Source organism: Ursus maritimus, unplaced genomic scaffold (assembly GCF_017311325.1).
Source record: "Ursus maritimus isolate PB19 unplaced genomic scaffold, ASM1731132v1 scaffold_2, whole genome shotgun sequence".
Taxonomy (NCBI): Eukaryota; Metazoa; Chordata; class Mammalia; order Carnivora; family Ursidae; genus Ursus; species Ursus maritimus.
The window spans coordinates 101,201,622-101,218,832 of NW_024424452.1; the positions used below are offsets into that span (position 1 = coordinate 101,201,622).

A 17,211-nucleotide genomic window follows, 5' to 3' on the forward strand; every position below is an offset into this window, starting at 1 on the left:
ACTCCCACCCTACTCAGAGTAAAAGGCCAGGTCCTTGTCATGACCTAGAAGGCCTTCAACATCCTGGCCTCCAGTTATACCTTGGATCTCATTGCCTGCCACTATCCCCTCCTTCCTCTCCAGCCAGGCTGATCTCCATGGAGTTCTGCTGATGGGCTGGGCGCACTCTCCCACAGGGCCTTTGCTTGGACTATTCCTTCTGCCTAGAAATCTTCCCCCAGATACCCATATAAATTGCTTCCTCTCTTTCTTCAGGGTTTTTTTTGTTTGTTTGTTTTTTTAGGTTTTATTTATTTATTTGAGAAAGAGAGCATGAGCAAGAGAGCACAAGCAGGGGGAGCAGCAGAGGGAGAGGGAGAAGCAGACTCCCCAGTGAGCAGGGAGCCTGACGTGGGGCTTGATCCCAGGACTCTGGGATCATGACCTGAGCCAAAGGCAGCTGCTTAACCCAGGCACCCCGTCCTTCAGGTTTTTACTCAAATGTCACCTTCTTACGAAAGCCTTCCTTGGCCACCATATTGAAAATTCAACCCCTGTCCCTGGATATTTCATATACCCCTTCCTGCTTTGTTTTACTCCTAAGAACTTTGTAGTAGCTAACATTTCTTTCTCATTTATTGTCTGTGTCTCCCATTAGACTGGGAGTTCCATGGGGGCAGGAATTTGTGTCTGTCCTCCAGTGCTCCTCGTAGCTGGCACCTAGCGGGCACGGAACAGGAGATGAGCAATGGGGAGCTGGTCCTCTGGATGCAGTCGACACTGTGCTGAGCACCGGCCATTTCAGCAGGCTCCAGCCTGGCCTTGTGCACATTTTGGGAGCTCAAGAAGTCCCTGCTAATGGGTGGAATGATGTAGGGGAATGACAGGGCAGGCAAAAGCGCAGAAGGAGGTGGGGAGCGATGCTGGAGGGCTTTCCACAAAGGCGTAGGTATTGGAATCTGCTAGGGAGGTGATGAAAGAACTTCATCATAGGGATGTGGGGAGCGCAGACGTAAAGAGGGTGTCTGTCACTCAGCTGGCCTGGTCCTGGGTGGGTGGGCTAGCCTTGTAGAGCCATGGGACTACGTGCCTAGCCCTTGCTCTCCAGATCATGACCGTGAGCTCAGGTATCAAGAAAACTCTTCCCTCTTCCCTCCTCTGACTTGGCCCTTGAAGGAGCTAAGTGTGGACTCACCTGTCCACTCCCCCCTTCCTCAGATCCCCTCTTCTCCCAAGGTCACCTTTCAAGGTCAACAGGGTGGAGGCAGCCCACCTCTCCTTTCTGCCCTTTTCCTGTCCTCCTCTCTCCCCAGTCCAATGGGGGGAGCCCGCAGACCCCCCACAGACAACCTGGGTTGCATCTGTTTCCCAGCACATGGTGTGAGAATGTAAAATCACACAGCCTGCCTTTCCTTGGCTGTACGCCTATGTCTTCATTCCTCAGATTGCTTTAAGTTCTTGGTCAACACAGGTGGTCAAATCACTCATCCCACCCGATCACAGAAAGTGCCACTGCCTTTGAAGATAGAGGAGTGGGATGATGAGTGGGTCTGGGGAGCTGGGAACTGGGGACTCCCATGATTCCAAGCCAGCCCCTTTCCCTGCCTCCTCTTTAGAGACTGGGCGGGATCCATTTGCCCTCCACAGGGCACTGACATCACCAGGACCCACTCCCTGCCCAGCCAGGCCTCTCCCTCATCACATAGGATCTCTCTCATCGCACCATCCCCAGCCTATCTGGTCTGTGGCTTGGGGAAAGAGGAAATGGCACAGTGGGAGGGGCTAGAGCGGGTTTGGGGATGGTGTGACAGGGCAGGTCCCTCTCTTTTTAGGAATCACTCGAGGAAATATTCTGCACATATTGGCTTTATCGACTGATGCTGGAATGGCTGTTGCCACGGCAGCCGAGGCTCCCACTGCAGTAGAGGATGGTGGGAAACTCAAGGGATGTGAAAGGAATCAAAAAAGAACCAGATACAAGGAGAGGTCGCATTAGGGAGCGTCTGAAAGTTCCAGGCTGCCAAGATGACTATTTAAAGAGGCCAACACATGGCCATGGCACAGCCCTTTAGAGAGTGGCAGCGGGAAGATGAGCAGTACCGGGTGGACGTGGACGGAGAAAGGACTAGCACTCAAGGGGATTAGCACTGAATTAACTCATGAGATGAGCATGGAAGGTGTTCTCCATCTCATAAACTGACAGGTGGCCTCTCATGCAGGAGGGAGTCGGGGAGGGGGGTTGGGGGGGATGGAGGGGGGCTAGTGCCTCTCTTCTGGACAATCCTCTCTCCTCGAAGGAGGCAGAATTTCCGGAGCTGTTTATTGAAGGAAAGGACTTGGATTTGGGGCATGGGCTGTCCCTGGAGAGGAGGCATGGAGGAACAAAAAGGAATAAAGAAGTGGAAGAGACTGGGCTGGAGCGCAGGGACCAATGAGGGCTGGAAGAAAGGAGGGTCAGGTTCTGGGGGCAGGGGGCATACAGGGACAAGGAAGTACAGGTGGACAGGGCAGCAAGTACAATAGTGCCTCATAGCAATTCTGAAGATTAAGTTGACAGGAGCAAACCTACACACCTACCGGAGACGAGAGGCCAAAGAAACCTAGGGCAGACAGCGTCAGGTTTGCCTACAGCAGCACGCACTGGGCGGGATGGACCACAGTAGAAATGATGGTTTTCAGCCAGATGGCAACCAGTTAATTTCTCCTTGTCTGCTAAAGAGGAGATGATTTTACATACAGGGAAAGAACATAGAGACAATAAGAGCTACTGTAACCTGGTAAATCAGAGAACAAGGATCCCCAGCTTCACTATTTTTAGGAAAGGTGAGGTTCCCGCATGATTGAATTAGGTATGTCTGGTGCAAATTAGAGAATGACCTCTGAGTAAGGATGAGGGCTTGAGAAGTGATTGTTTGCAGTGTCATGAAAGGTGGCCTGTGGGATGGGGGAGGAAGGGCGTGGTTACCTGGAGACTTGGCACGAGTGATGGGGCTTAGTCCCTTAAGCTGGGCTCCTGTGGTTGGGCATAAGCATGAGGACCTCATGCGTGCCCAGAGAGAAAATCCCAGGACTGGCCTTACCCTCTGGGCGCTGTCTGTGCCCAGGGCAAGTTCTGGCACGATACCACCTTAGTCCCTTTCACCAGCTCTCTATTGCTTGTCATTCCCTATTTGAGATCACAAGGCTTGGTTCCATCCCCGAGTTTCCTAAATGCTAGACACTGACTCTGAGGCCAATCTGCATGTGCCCTCTGGACCTTCTGGTAAACTTTTGCACCCAACCCCTTTCCTCTGCTCCTTGGAGGCAGCAGGGCGGGAGCCTGGGCAACCTCTCACTTCCTGCCTTCCTGGTCTGAACCCTTCCCTATGTACACTGCTCAGTATTCCAGGAAGCCTCCAAGACCTCCCGCACCTGTTCTGCCTGCCAGCACAGTCTCCTACTCCCACGCTCACAGGTATCCAGCACCTTCCAAGGAAGTGCTGGACTCTGGGGTGAGGGCAGTGAATGAGATGGCCAGGGTCCCTGCTCTTCAGGGCTCGGTGTCCCTCGGGTCATTCCTAAAATTAGTATCCACATACCTGTGTCTGTCTTTCTATGATGAGTGTGTTGGTATATGTGACATTGCTTTTTCACAGCGTCATGATGATTACTTTCCCAGATCTGTGTTGTCTGTTTTGTACTGCCTGTCAGACACTGAGTTCCTTGAGGGCAGAATCTCTATCTTTCTCTGTATCAGTCGAAGCCCAGCCAAGGTTGTCCATGCTTCTTACCAGACACCCCTGTGCCTGAGAACTGTGTGCTCTTGGTACTGTGGTAAGCACATCCTCTCGGTGATGACCCCTGTCCTTGCAGATTTTGTGGTATCTCAATCCAGCCCTGGGATTATGGAAGGCAGAGGCCTGGGGACACTACCAGGACCCAAGAGTCATAGAGGGTACAGACACAGTGTACAGCGCTCAGGGTTCCACTAACACAGTTGCAGCGTCTGCTCCCTGCAAGGTGCTGAGAGACATAGTTCTGTATCCAGAAAGCTCCAGTGCTGGTGGAGGAGACAGACATGTACACAAATACCTCTCACACCAGGCGGGCTGTGACGATTAGCACGAAGAAAGTGGGTGAACCCTGAGACCCAGGCACAGGGTTCTTCAGATTCTAAGGGGACAGGCAGGAAGCTAGAGAAGGGAGGTTGGGGATGGGGTGGGCAGATAATCTGATGGTTAGCACATTATGGCAAAGAGTTCTTGGGGTGCCGGGTGGGCTCAGTTGGAAGAGCATGCAAATCTTGATCTCGGGGTCATCAGTTCGAGCCCTATGTTGGGTGTAGAGATTAATAAAAAAATAGATAAACTTAAAAGAAAAAAAAAAAGAGTCCTTAGGGCTTTACAATCCCCCGTGTGTGGCTCCATCTGGGGCCCGCCTCTCCTGGAGCAAGCTTTGCTTCCAGGGATGTCCCCTCTGCTTTCTCCTGTCCCTCATTTTCTTGCCTGAGAACCATTTGCTCAGGTAACTTGGCACTGACCTGGGAGGCCATGGGAGAATGGGCAGTGTCGCCCTCTACTGAAGGACAGCCCTAGGCTGACTGCTGCTTGCTCCATCCCTCTTGGCCTCTACCCCTTCCACCCCATCTTTCTTCCCTGAGTCCAAGTGGGAGGAGGGAGAAAGGCTAGGAAAACGTTGTCTTTTTAAATTGCTCTGCAGTCCCACTTTAAATCAGCCTTCAGGGGACCCGTGCTAAGCCTCCAACTGATTTCCTAGGTTTGACAAAGCGCTTTACAATGCCAAAGCCCTTTTACCCGTTAAGCTGGTATTATAACCACTTTAAGAGAAGAGAGCCAGCCAAAGGGGTGCAATGACTTTGACAAGGTCATGCAGTCCATTAGGATGGGAACCCAATCTCCTGATCCCAAGAGTTGGTCCTTTCTTCCAAGCCCTGAGCCCCCTCCCCAGTCAGCCCTGGGCCTGTCTCTCAGAACCACCCCTGTCCCATCCCCTTTGCCCGACCCCAGGGAGTATCCCCTACCTCTGGAGGGCAGCCGAGAGCCTCCGAGGCGGAAGTAAGATGGTACTGGGAGTTAACTGGAGGGAAACCGCAACGGTTTGGAGTGGGGGTGGGGGAACCAGCAACCTGGATTGTACGGCTTTCCCAACCCTTCTCCTAGCATCTCTCCTGGTCCCACGAGTCCACCTTCCCTCCCGCATCATGAGCTGTCCTGTCTCAGTCCCTTTTACCTGCGCCCCACATCTCCTCGACAGATCCTTTTCACCGCACCCCATACTCTGGGCGCGGCAGAGGACCACCGTGTCCTCCGAGAACGGGTCCCGCCTTCTCGTGGAAAGCGAGGAGGAAAACTGGTGGGATCCTTTATCTACCCTCCCCGACCCCCTACTCATCCGCCCCTGGATCTCTGCCGCAAATACCACCCCCTCCCGAGCCAGAAATAGACACACACTCGCTCTCCCCCACCTCCCTCCCTCGCACACACTCCTCCCCTCCTCCTGTTTGCTCCTCCGCCTTCCCCTCCCCTCCTTCCTGCGCTTGGAGCTGCAGCCCGCAGCCTCTACTCAAGCTGGCGGGCGGAGTGCCGCGAGGGAGCTGCCGGGCAGTGCTCGGCCAGCGGGACTGACAAGCGGGCAGGCGGAGGGTCGGGACCGGGCATGGAAGCACCTCTGCGCGCCCGCCGAGCCGCCGGGCTTCCATTCTTCCTTTGACTGATTTGTAAATTTTAATTTGTATTTTCCCCGCCCCGCCCCTTTTCCTCCGACCCCGCCCCATCGCCCCACGGTTTCCTCGCTCTTTCCTTTTCCCCTCTTCCTTCCTTGCGTTTCTTTTCCCTGCGCCCTCGCTCGCCTGGCTCCCTCCTCCCTCGCTCCCTCCTCTTTCCTCTCCCCATCTTCTTCGGTTTCTTCCGTCCTTTCTCTCCCCCTCCCCTCCCCCGCCTCCTCTTCCCTGCGCTCCCGCCCCCGCCCCCGCCGTGCCTGCAGACGCGCGGATCGTCCATGCGCTCCTCGCGGGCAGAATGCTGGGCAGCAGCGTCAAGAGCGTGCAGCCCGAGGTGGAGCTGAGCGGCGGCGGCGGGGACGAGGGCGCGGACGAGCCTCGGGGCGCCGGTAGGAAGGCGGCAGCGGCTGACGGCAGAGGCATGCTGCCCAAGCGCGCCAAGGCGCCCGGCGGCGGCGGCAGCATGGCCAAGGCCAGCGCGGCCGAGCTGAAGGTCTTCAAGTCTGGCAGCGTGGACGGCCGAGTTCCCGGCGGGCCTCCCGCCTCCAACCTGCGCAAACAGAAGTCGCTCACCAACCTCTCGTTCCTCACCGACTCGGAGAAAAAGCTGCAGCTCTATGAGCCCGAGTGGAGCGACGATATGGCCAAGGCGCCCAAGGGCTTGGGCAAGGCGGGGTCCAAAGGCCGCGAGGCTCCGCTTATGTCCAAGACGCTGTCCAAGTCGGAGCACTCGCTCTTCCAGGCAAAGGGCAGCCCGGCGAGCGGCGTCAAGACCCCCCTGGCTCCCCTCGCGCCCAGCCTGGGAAAGCCGAGCCGGATCCCGCGCGGCCCCTACGCCGAGGTCAAGCCGCTCAGCAAGGCTCCTGAGGCAGCCGTGAGCGACGATGGCAAGTCGGACGACGAGCTGCTCTCTAGCAAGGCCAAGGCGCAAAAGGGCTCCGGGCCTGTGCCCTCCGCCAAGGGTCAGGAGGAGCGCGCCTTCCTCAAGGTGGACCCCGAGCTCGTGGTGACCGTGCTGGGAGACCTGGAGCAGCTGCTCTTCAGCCAGATGCTGGGTAAGTCCTGCCTCCCCGCCCCACCCCTGGCTTTCTCCTAGCCAGCTGCAAGGGAAGGTGTGGGGAGAGCGCAGCCCCCCCTCTTTTCTCCTCTTCCGGTAGGGCTCTCCAGATTTCGGTCAGGTTGTGAGGGGGCATTGGGCCCAGATGTGCAGGGCTGGCCTACCTCGGGATGGGCATGGCTAAAGTGCGTCTTCTTAAAGATGTCACCAGGCAAGAGCCCAGGCTCTGCTCTGGCCTGCTGAGGTGAGCCTGGACAATGGTGTGGGGGTCACAGATTCTCAGAAATAGAGCCCCATGAGCTTCCTCGAATTTTAAAGCCCAGAATCCTCATATGGCAAAATCTGGGGCTGATGGAAACCTCAGTTGTGTTGTGCTCTATGCTTGGCAAGAGAGCATCCAGCATTGCCAGGGGAGAGCCCAGTGAGAGCCCGGATCTAGAGGACAGATGTGGGGAAAGCAGATGTGAGTGCTGTTTGGCCCCAGAGCAGAGCCGAGGCTCCACTTCCTCTGTGGATCTCCGGTGGGAGCGCGAGTCGGATTTCCCGGGTGTGGGGGTTCTGGCAAGGAGACGCGTGTGGGGCCAGGGGGCGGGCGGGCAGCCAGCTGTGCGCATCTGGATATTCGTCCTGTACCTCGGCCCAGGCTCTGGCCCAAACCCCTACCCCCCAGGTTTTTTACAGAGTGTGGACAGGTCTGGGCTCTCACGCGGAGACTCCTGGTTGACTGGGAAGCTTTTGCCCTTTGGCTAATGGAAGCCGAGCGGGCGGGAAGGGAGGAACAAAGCTTGCTCGGGCGGAGGAAGCGCAGAGAGCTGCTCCATTGTTCTCCAAGCCTGAAGAGTCTATGCAAAAAACCCGGAGCGGGCCCCGGAACTGCGCTCGCGTTCCTCGGAGAGCCCTCGCCCGGAGAGGGATAGATCCGGGATGTGCAGGACGCAGGGCTGCCGCGCCTCCGGAGCCGGCCCGGGTCGTGCCGGGGCCACGGGAGGTCGGCGGCAAGGCCTGGAGCCCGAGCGGGCCTCCTAGGCTCCGCCGACTTGTTGCGGTGGCTGGGATGTGGGTCCTCCGGCGCCGAGGGACCCGAGCTTCCCGGGTACCAGGCAGGCTGCCCGCCCCGCTGGGGGCTGGGAAGGGGCGGGTCCGTGCGCGTGTGAAGGGGCGGGGCCGACGCGGGCTGCGGTCCAAGGACCGGCTGGAGGAGATGGGGCGGGTGGGGTGGATGGAGGATGGGGGTGTTGGTCTGGCAGCCGTGGAGAACGCAGAGCTGGAGAAGACTGGTTGGACCTGCTGCTGTCATCCCCTGACCCCCAGACCCCGGTGGGGCCAGCACGAGGAACCGCTGACCAGGGGCAACAGTCCCTTGGAGCTTTGGATTGGGAGCCTCCCTAGCAGGCTGCATTTGGGCTTTGCAGAGGCAGTCAGGAAACTGGACAAGGGCAAAAAGGGGAAGAGCAGCCTTTTTCCTAGGAAAGCCCCTCCTGAAGGCCCTGGCCTCACACGGATAAGTCGGGGTTGGGGGTTCGGGTGTGCAGAAGCTGACAGGGCAGCCTCATGCTGCAAAGGGAGTGTGCCACCCCTGTGCCGTGTGTGGCCCTCAAGGAGCTTACAGTCTAATGGGATGAGACAGACAATGAAGAAATAAAATAATTCCAGACATCAGGAGGGCTATCGAGAAAATGGAAGGGGACCCCGTGATAGGGGAGGACTGGAAAGGAGAGGTCCTTAAGCTTAAGGAGGTGATAATTGAGTTGTGTCTGAGGCATCGCAGGCCGGCTGAGGGAGACACATTCCCCAGGCACTAAGAAGCGGATGTGGATGGGGTGTGGATGGTGCTAGAGGAGAGGACTTGAGTGTCTGTGTTCTGGGGAAGTGAAGGGAGTGTCAAGGACTCAGAAAAGTAGAGGGCACAGTTCCCTTTTCAAGGTCAGGGCTTCCGTTGTTTGGGATGTCTTAGCTGATCTGGGCTGTCCCCAGACAGGCAAGACCCAGCACAGCCCCAGGACCTGGCTGCCTCCTTAGTTGTTCTTCAAGAGACAGTAACCTCAGAAACCCTGACAGATAGTCTTAGAGCTGGCTGGGGTAAGAGTGGAGGGCGGGAGAGTGGGGGAAGCTGAGCTGGGGTCCCTTACTCCTGTTCAGTGGTTGTCATTCCCAAAGCACACTGGTGCTGCTGCCTCTCAGGAACCTTGGAGATAGGGAGAAACTCCCCCCCCCCCCCCCCGCCAACTTCCCAGTTGAGGAAAAGCATCGAGGGCTTTATGAGAGCCATCTCTGAGTTAGTGATGGAAGGGGGGTCTGCTCATGTTCCTAAGTCACTGGCTCCATCTGGGAGGCCGCCCTGAGAAAGGGGAGTCAGCAGGTCAAGAGGGGTCTGACCAAGGCAAATGTCTCTGGACATGGGCCACCAGCCTGCCCTGCTGACCCTGCAGAGGGGCTTAGGGGCTAAGATCTCTGCTGGGGGGAGAGGGTGGATAGTCTGGCAAACATGTTGGACTGTTTGGGGCTGTGAGGACCAAAGTGGAGGTGGGGCGTGTGGGTAGGTTCTGGGGGACAGTGCTTGGCATCTCAGGGTGGTGGGGGGCATGTGGGTAGGTTCTGGGGGACAGTGCTTGGCATTACAGGGTGGTGGTGGGGGGTGGGAGCTAGTGCCTTCAGGCAAAATCTCTCTTTTGTGTGAAGGTGAGAGTTGGGGTAGAGGGTAGACTGATCTGTTTGGGCACCAGGGGACAACAGAGCTGGCTCAGTCTCTCCAAGCTCATGAAGGTGTTCCAGGTTGTCAGGACTGGCCTTCACTGGAGAGCAGGGTGGCCTCTGAGAAGAAGAATGACTGCCTCGATGCCTCAGGATGGTGGCTAAAAACAGAGTATTTGTTCCCTATTTTGGGGGCTGAGGGTCAAAGGTTACATACTCCTTGGTACCATCCCAGACCCAAGAAGCTGCCAAGACCCAGTTCTGTGGGGAGAGGGGGTGAGGCAGCTCCAAATAAGAGCCTTTCTGGAATAAAAGAGAAGAGCTGAAATTTGATCACTCCCTTCCCAGAAATCAGCTGGGACCCAGATGGTCTAGGCAGGCTCCGTGCCCCTTTGCTTCCTTTGGAAAAGCTGCCAAATAACTAGGGTCCCACCGGGGAACCCTGGAAACCTAGAAGGCTGAGGGGTGAGTGCCGGGGGGAAAATGGGGCAATCCCAAGAATCAGATCTTTGGACCCTGGCAGTTTGGCTCGGAGGGGAAATGTCACCCCACCTGGGCCTGGGGCAGGGTAGGAGGCTGCAGTCCTGAGTTCCCTGTGTGGAAGTTCTAAGCTCTGTGACCTCCTCTGGAACCCAGTTTCCCCATTTGTGAATGGAAGAGACCCTCTCACGGCTCTTCCCTACATATAGTGATGGGGAGGGGGCTGCAGATGAAGGTGGTCAGACCTTGAAAATGTCCCAGGCTATTTTAATACATAATACCCTCCCAAACCACATTCTTCCTGCCTCATCACCCCTGGGCCTAAGGATCTCAAAGGAAAATCAGTCTGTTGACTCCCCACACGTTCAGTTTTGCTTTCTTCAACCTCTAGGCAAAGGGACAGAACGGAACAGCTAAGGCAGCCCAAGGTCAGGGTGTAAAGGAACCGAGCCCGGTCCCACTTCTTCAAGAGGGCGTCTGGACCTATGGGAAGGGTTGCCATGACAACAGTTAGGCCCTCAGAGGCTCAGGGCAAACAGAACAGGGGAAGGAAGTCCGGAAGTCATCCATTTCTAAGCCAATTGGTTGATACTGGTTTTAGGGGGGTGGTGAGGATGGGATTTACTCTAGAGAATGTGTTCTGGGATGCTTTGAAGAGGGGAAGAGAAGAAATTACTTCCTTTTTCTTCAATGCACTGGGGGGTCTGGGTGGGTGGAGGAGTTATGGTGAGTTCTCCCAAAAGCACTGATGCCCAGAGGAGGCAGGTGATATGTGCAGGCTCCCCTAGCACCCTCACGTCAGAGGCTCCACGCCAGAGCCGCTCCTAAGGCCTTCTAGGGGTTCTCCAGAGGCCTAGCAGGAACAGGAGGACAAAGCTCACCTCTAGGCTCCCCCTGGGGAGAGCAGGGGATGCTTATAGAGTCACAGGCTGAAGGAAGGGCTGTGCCAAGGGGTGGGGGTCTGAAGGTGGGCATGCATTGTGAGAAACTGGCATAGAACCTTCCATTGGCAGGGCCTCCTGCCTTCCGCAAGGTTAGCACTGAGAACATTTCTTTTCTCACATGCTCAGAACTTTTTCTTCTCTGTCCAGGCTTCGTGCTCTCCAGGGGCCCCACCCAGGCCCTGGTCCTACCCTTCGGTCATTGCCTTGTTCATACTGCTGTAGCAAAGCTGTTCTCTTCACACGGCGGCCACAGCTCTGCTTCTGAGAGTAACGGGTGGATGCGTGAGGCGGTCTTGGGGGCAGTTCCTCTGCCCTGGGGAGAAGCAGATGGAGCCCAAGTGCCTGGAGCTTCTCTGCTTCCCCAAAGCATAAACCAACCCAGGGAGATGTCCTTTACCATCAGTGGAGGCTCCAGTCCCAGGCCATAGGCCCCTTCTAGATGTGGATTGAATGGCTAACAGGACCAAGTCATCTGGAATCCTGGGGTGTTTTCTGATACTTCCCTCTTGTTCTATATCCAACCCCCCCCCCCAAAACACATATATCTGCTGCTGTGGCTACAGCTGCCCCTCCCCCCCATGACCTGTCCCAAGACCTGGGCTGCCAACACTAGATATTTTGTCCTGCTGACTTCCATCTTCCGCCTCTCTGAAACTGTCCCTGCACACACACACATACCCACTCCTCACAGCCTCTGACCCCAAGTGCTGAAGGGGCAGGGTGCTCTTTGGCGCTCAAGGGAGAGCCAGGCGTGCATTGAGCAGGCTGAGCAGAGCCCCTGGGGCTCCTCACTGCAGCTGGGCACCCTGCTGCCGCCCCACCTCTGCCCCACCTCTGTCCCACACTGCAGGGTCTCCTTGAACAGCCAGAGAGAGAAAAATCCCCCCCTTCCCCACCCTCCCCTGGGATCTCACAGAACCACAGGATGGAAACGTCTAGTTGAGCCACCCACACCTCAAGCTGAAATTAATCCCTCTATAGCATCAGAGGCAGGTGGGTGTTCTGTTTACACACTCCTAGTGACAGAGGGCTCACTACCTAATTTTCCTGGAAAGCGCTCATTATTGGAGAGCCTGTTGAGCTAAGATTCTTCTTTCTGAGAATTTCCACCCATGGGTCCAAACCTGCCACCTGGATCCTTACAGGTGAAGCTAGCCTGCCTTTCAGATGCCCCCTCTTATATTTGAGGTCAGGCGCCTAGCCTTATTCCACCACAGCTTTTCTCCCTTTGTTACCTGTTTTAATTTTCCTTCCATTTATCTTTCTTTTTGGAATAAGACTTTGATAGGAAGAGGAGCCGACCCATTCACCCTGATTCCTGGGCCTAGTGGAGTCCTGCTCCCCACCTGGACCGCACCCCCCGCTTGCTCCTAACGTCTGCATCTCAGCACCTGGCAGAGTGTTCTCTGGGTCCAACCTGGCCTTCTCCCCACAGCCTTCTCTTGCTGCCTGGAAACCCTGTGCTAGCCAGCCAAGCGGAGGGGAAACGCACGCCACATGTTTCTCATTTGCGCTGGCTGACCTCCTCCCACACCCTGTTTGGATTACCCAGATGCGTTTGAAGTCCCTGGAGCCTGCAGCCTTCCCTCTCGTGCACAGGAAGGGCCAGGGGGCCAGGCACAGCTCACTGGCCCTGCGTGGGCACGCTCTGTCCATAGAAGCCCTTGGAACGCTGGGTCAGCCCTCAAAGTGGACACTATCTCCCACACTTTCCTTCATGTTGCTTCTGGGGACCAGGCATCCTGAGACGAAACCAGAGCCCCCAGGGTTCCGTTCTGCCTCATTCAGTGCACACAGGTCTCTGCTGCCCTCTGACCAGCAGAGATCAAGGTGCGGGCTGGGAAGGCGCCCCAGCAGCTGTTTCTGTTTCCCAGCTGGAGGCTGAGGGAGGATTAGCCTTGTGCCAAGGGTGTGTCCAGCACGGTCACTGCCGTGGGCTGAGGTGGGCACAGCACGTGTGCCTGGAATAAGGGGGGTGGGTCAGGGCTTCTCATATTTTATCAGCGCCTGTGCTTCTGGCAGGAGAAGGGGCAAATTGCAGGGGTGGGAAGTGAAGTGGAGGAGAATAGGGACGTAGCCAGAGCCTCCAGACTCCTCGGGCCCATTGTGGTGCTGGGGTGGGGATGGGGGTGGGAGAGCATGGAGCCCAGCCCAGCTATGGGCTGCAGGTTCACCCTGAGAGCGTGGGCTCGGGCAGGTTCCAGGCTCTTGCTGCCAGCGCTGTTGTACATCGAGCGTTTGACACACAGTTCTCCAAGTCAGCTCCAGCCAGACCTCAGCAAGGCGGCCATGGCTCCGCAGGGGCTGGGCCTGGGCCTGGGCCTGGGCCATGGTCGGGTCTATTTTAGACATCTCAATGACACACTTCAGGGCCACTGGAGTGGGCGCGTTCTCCGCAGCCCTCTAATTTCTGGGCCGTAGCTCTCGCTCTGGACTTGGGGTGCTCGCTCTTGTGCCCTGGGGATGTGGAAACCAAAAGCAAGCACAGCCCAGCAGACCCAAGGGGTGCTGTCAGTGCTCCCCGCGTTGGTCCCCAGGGAATCCAGGGTCGTCTTGCAGGTATCCAGTTGGGGTGTTGCCGTTGAGTGTGATCTGGTCTGGGAGGCAGAGTCATGTCCGAATTCCCAGGTGTTTTGATGGAGAGCCAGATTGTAAGCTGGGACCTCAGGCTGGGTGGAAGGATAGTGAGTGTTGGAAGAGCAAGGCTTGGGTGAGTGTGTGGAGGTACTGGGCTCAGAGGGCGTATGGCCTATGTCCGTTAACCCTAAGAACATAGGCGAGGTTGGGAGTCAGGGTGTGAACACAGGGTGTGTCACGTGGGGCACCCGCTGGCTTCCGGCAACTAGGCACATACTAAAGGTACATTTGTGTGCATGTGTTGTGTGTATGCAGGAGTTGGACAGGTTTGAAAGAGTCTGAAATATGACCAGGGTGGAGCTATTTCCCTCAAAGAGACCCCCAGGCGGAGGCTGCAGGGGTTCGGTGTCCCTGGCTGCTCTCCCAGAAAAGCACTGTGACTGCTGGTTACTCCTCACGCTCTGAGGACACAGGCTCCCTTTGCCCTTGGTGACTCGCTAAACAGGCCCTTCCCTTTTGGGGAAGCTGGCAGCCACCCAGGAGGCCTTGGCTTTCTCTGCAGGCTCCCTAAGCTGCCACGGGGCCCAGCACCCCCACCATCCCAGGCTGAGGAGCTGCCTCCCAGGAGCTCTGAGACCTGACTCTGCTGGGGGGAGCAAGTAGGCCCAGAGCATACGGTAATCTAACGGTATCCATCACTTGGTGTATGACGCATAAGAAGTCAGTGCTCACAATCATCCCGCGGTCCTGGTACTTACAAATGGGGAAACTGAGGACCTGAACTGTAGAGAATCTGCCCAAAGCTAGTGGATCAAGTGAGCAGCAGAGCCAGGGTTTGAACTTAACCCCTATGACATGCTGCTTCCAGGAGCCTCGAGACTCCCCCACCCCCCTGAAGCTGAGTTGGATTCCACAGGGTTCAGAATCAACCTCTCAAGCGTTCCCTGTGGACAAAGCTCTGTGCCCTTGAGATTGTGGCCCTGGGCCCTGCCTGCTAGGTTCCAACAGGCTAGATGAGGAGGCGAGAAGGATCGCGCTCATTCCCGTGCTGGGCAGTTGTGGCAGGTGCCGTGACAAAATTCGGAAAGGCTAAGGGGAGCAAGAGTCTGTACGTGGAGGGGGCGAGTGTGCGCATGGGTGCAGCGGGCAAGGAGGGGAAGTTCTGGAGAAGTGATGTGGTTTCAAAGGAAGGTTGGGATCCCAGCAGCAGAGATGGGAGGGACTAGAGAATGGAAGGAGGAGGTAAATGAGGGGCTTGATCATGGGGTCCTGTCTGCTAGAGGAGAGATGGCGCACCAAGTGAGAGAGGGAATGAGACTGGACAGGCAGGATGGGAGGGGCGTGACGGACCCGAGTGGAGGGCACTGGGGCTTGACTTTGGAACAGAGCAACATTTGAACAGAGGAGAGCAATCAAGGTTTGCCCCAAAGGATCCCCAAAAGAATCCGGTGCCCACTGGTGCTTTGGAGAGATTGCAGACTGATGAGATCAGCCAGCCCAGGGCCTCTCAAGTTCTGAATCTGTTTGCTTGAGTGAAGATCGCCCTCGCTCCCCCTGCAGAGTCCGGAGGCACAGAGAGAGGACGTCTCGGTGCCCAGAGGAGGTCCCTTGGGTTAGCAGCAGCTCTGATGAGGCCTGAGGTGCAGCTCTCTGCCCCGCCCAGGGATTGGTACTGCACCCCCACCCCCCAGCTCTGGTGCGTGCCTGCAGCAAGGCATGAACCAGACTGTACACAGCAGAACCAACGCACAACCCAGCCTGAGAGTGGGCATAAGTAGTGTGGGGGCCCCATTTCAGCTCCTAGCTTACTTGTTCCATCCAGGATGCCTTCCTGTAGGAGTTGGAAGGTGGGGAGCTATTAAGGGAATCAGAAACGCTTGGCACAAGGGGAGATGCATTCCCGTCACCCAGCTTTGCTTGGATGGAGTGGGAGGACAGGATTGGGACTAGCTGGCTAGGAGCCCTTGGAGCAGATGGTCCTTCAGGGAGCGAAGGGAACAGCGCCCCCCACCCCGGGGTAGAAGGGCCCCCAGGGAGGGAGGGTGCCCTGGTGAAGGATTAGGAGGAACCTTATCCTACACTCAGGTCTTCACCTTCCTCTGTTCCTCAAGATGCCACCGGACTGTTCCCAGCTGCCATGCCCTGGACGTTGCCATGGAGTTCTGCTGTAACAGGAGCTTGGGTGTTTGGTCCTAGTGGACTTGGTTTTGTCCTGGAATCTGGGCATCCCCAGGAGGTGTGGTCCTAGAGTTCAGGGGTTGCCTGAGTGTATAGATCCTGTCCTACATGGATCTTCCCTGGCCCTGATGGTAACGTGGTGTCCAGGGCCTCCCTGTCACCCTGGCCCTCGCTGCTGCTCCGGGGAGGGGGCGTTACGACAGCAGAGAAGGCAGCGGTGCCTACCCGGGGGCAGGGAGACAGGCCAGTGCTGCTGCTGCAGCTCCAGCCGCCGTGAAGGACAGCAGCCACCATGAGGGGCGGCCTTCTTGGGCGCAGGGGCAAGGCTCAATCTCTGTGCTGCCTGACACCCTGCCCACCCAGTGGGGTTTGCTCACAGTGGGCAGGCTGGAGAGGCTGCCGCTGCTCTTGCTGCCACCCTGAAGCCCAGGAGTGCCAGGGCAAGGCCGCCCTGCTTGGCACCTCGGCTAAGCTCGTAGCTTTGGGGCCACCAAGGGCCTGGCTGCAGGGTTTGGGCTCCCTAGAAGGAAGCACGCAGTGCCTGAGACCTTAGTCAAGGTTTTGGACTCTGCAGGTAGGTCAAAAACCTTCATCCTGAGGATCCGTGGCAGATCATGGAACACTCCCAGACATGAGTCAGTGGAGATGAGCAAAATGATGACTAACATTTATTGAGCACTCACTGTTTGCTGGCTGTGCTGGGCGCCTCGCTTGTATAAACCCATGTCATCCTCACAATGAGATATTAATCAAGGGTCACATGCAAAATATTTCACAACTCTCGCAGTCTGCAGAACCGGAGGAATCTTGGGGGCCTTCCGCTAGGCCAGATGTTTACTCTGTGGATGCCGAATTGTGGGAGTCCCAGAGGACGGGCCCACGTGACCAGCGTGGTAGGAGCACCTAAGGGCCCAAGGGAGCACTTACTTTGCCCGTTGGTATGGGGGTGTTTTGTGTTTTTCAACAGCCAGTGTAGTGTGCCCCTCCTGGTGCATTTCTGTACACTGGCCACCCCACCCTTGCACAAGACTGAATGAAGTATGCGGAAACTTAGAGGAGTCAGGGGAGGCCACATGGTTTGTCCAACGTCCCTTGGCAAGTTCATAGTAAAGCTAAGATTCAAATGGGGCTTGATTCAGACTCATCCATTTCACCATAGACTCCACTGCCTCTTGCACAAGAAGAGGCATCTTTTTGCTTCCCATGCCCTCCAGACATTCTAGAACCTTTAGGCTGAACAGTCGTGCACTGATCCTGAGAGCCCAGGTCTGTAGGAACGCGTTCTTTCCTGCCCCAGCAAACATTCCTCAGGGGCCAACTGTGTGCCAGCCCCCGCTTCCCAAGGCTCTCACTGTCTAGTCTAGGAAGCAGACCACAGATGGGCAAAAACAGGGTTTTTGGCCAGTGCTGTGACCGAGCAGTGCCCAGGAGCTGAAGGAAGGCTTTTGGGGAGAGGGCTTCCCGAGAGGACATGAAGGGTCAGGGCCGAGGTGGCCATGCTGAGGATGGAGAGAATAATCAGGAGGAATGTCAGCCTAGGATAAGCTCTTCTCTGGTCTGTCCCACTGTGAATCCTGGATCTGTCA

At 56.8% G+C, this 17,211-nt stretch overlaps 1 protein-coding gene across 4 annotated transcripts in view; it reads left to right on the plus strand.

Moving 5' to 3' along the window:
• NAV1 (neuron navigator 1) overlaps nt 1-17,211 on the plus strand; it is a 246,049-nt gene that overhangs the window by 85,856 nt on the left and 142,982 nt on the right. For all 4 annotated transcript variants that reach the window (XM_040636446.1, XM_040636447.1, XM_040636448.1 and 1 more), the window contains exon 4: nt 5,962-6,753. In XM_040636446.1, coding sequence (XP_040492380.1) covers nt 5,962-6,753 — 792 coding nt within the window. The remainder of the gene's footprint in view (nt 1-5,961; nt 6,754-17,211) is intronic.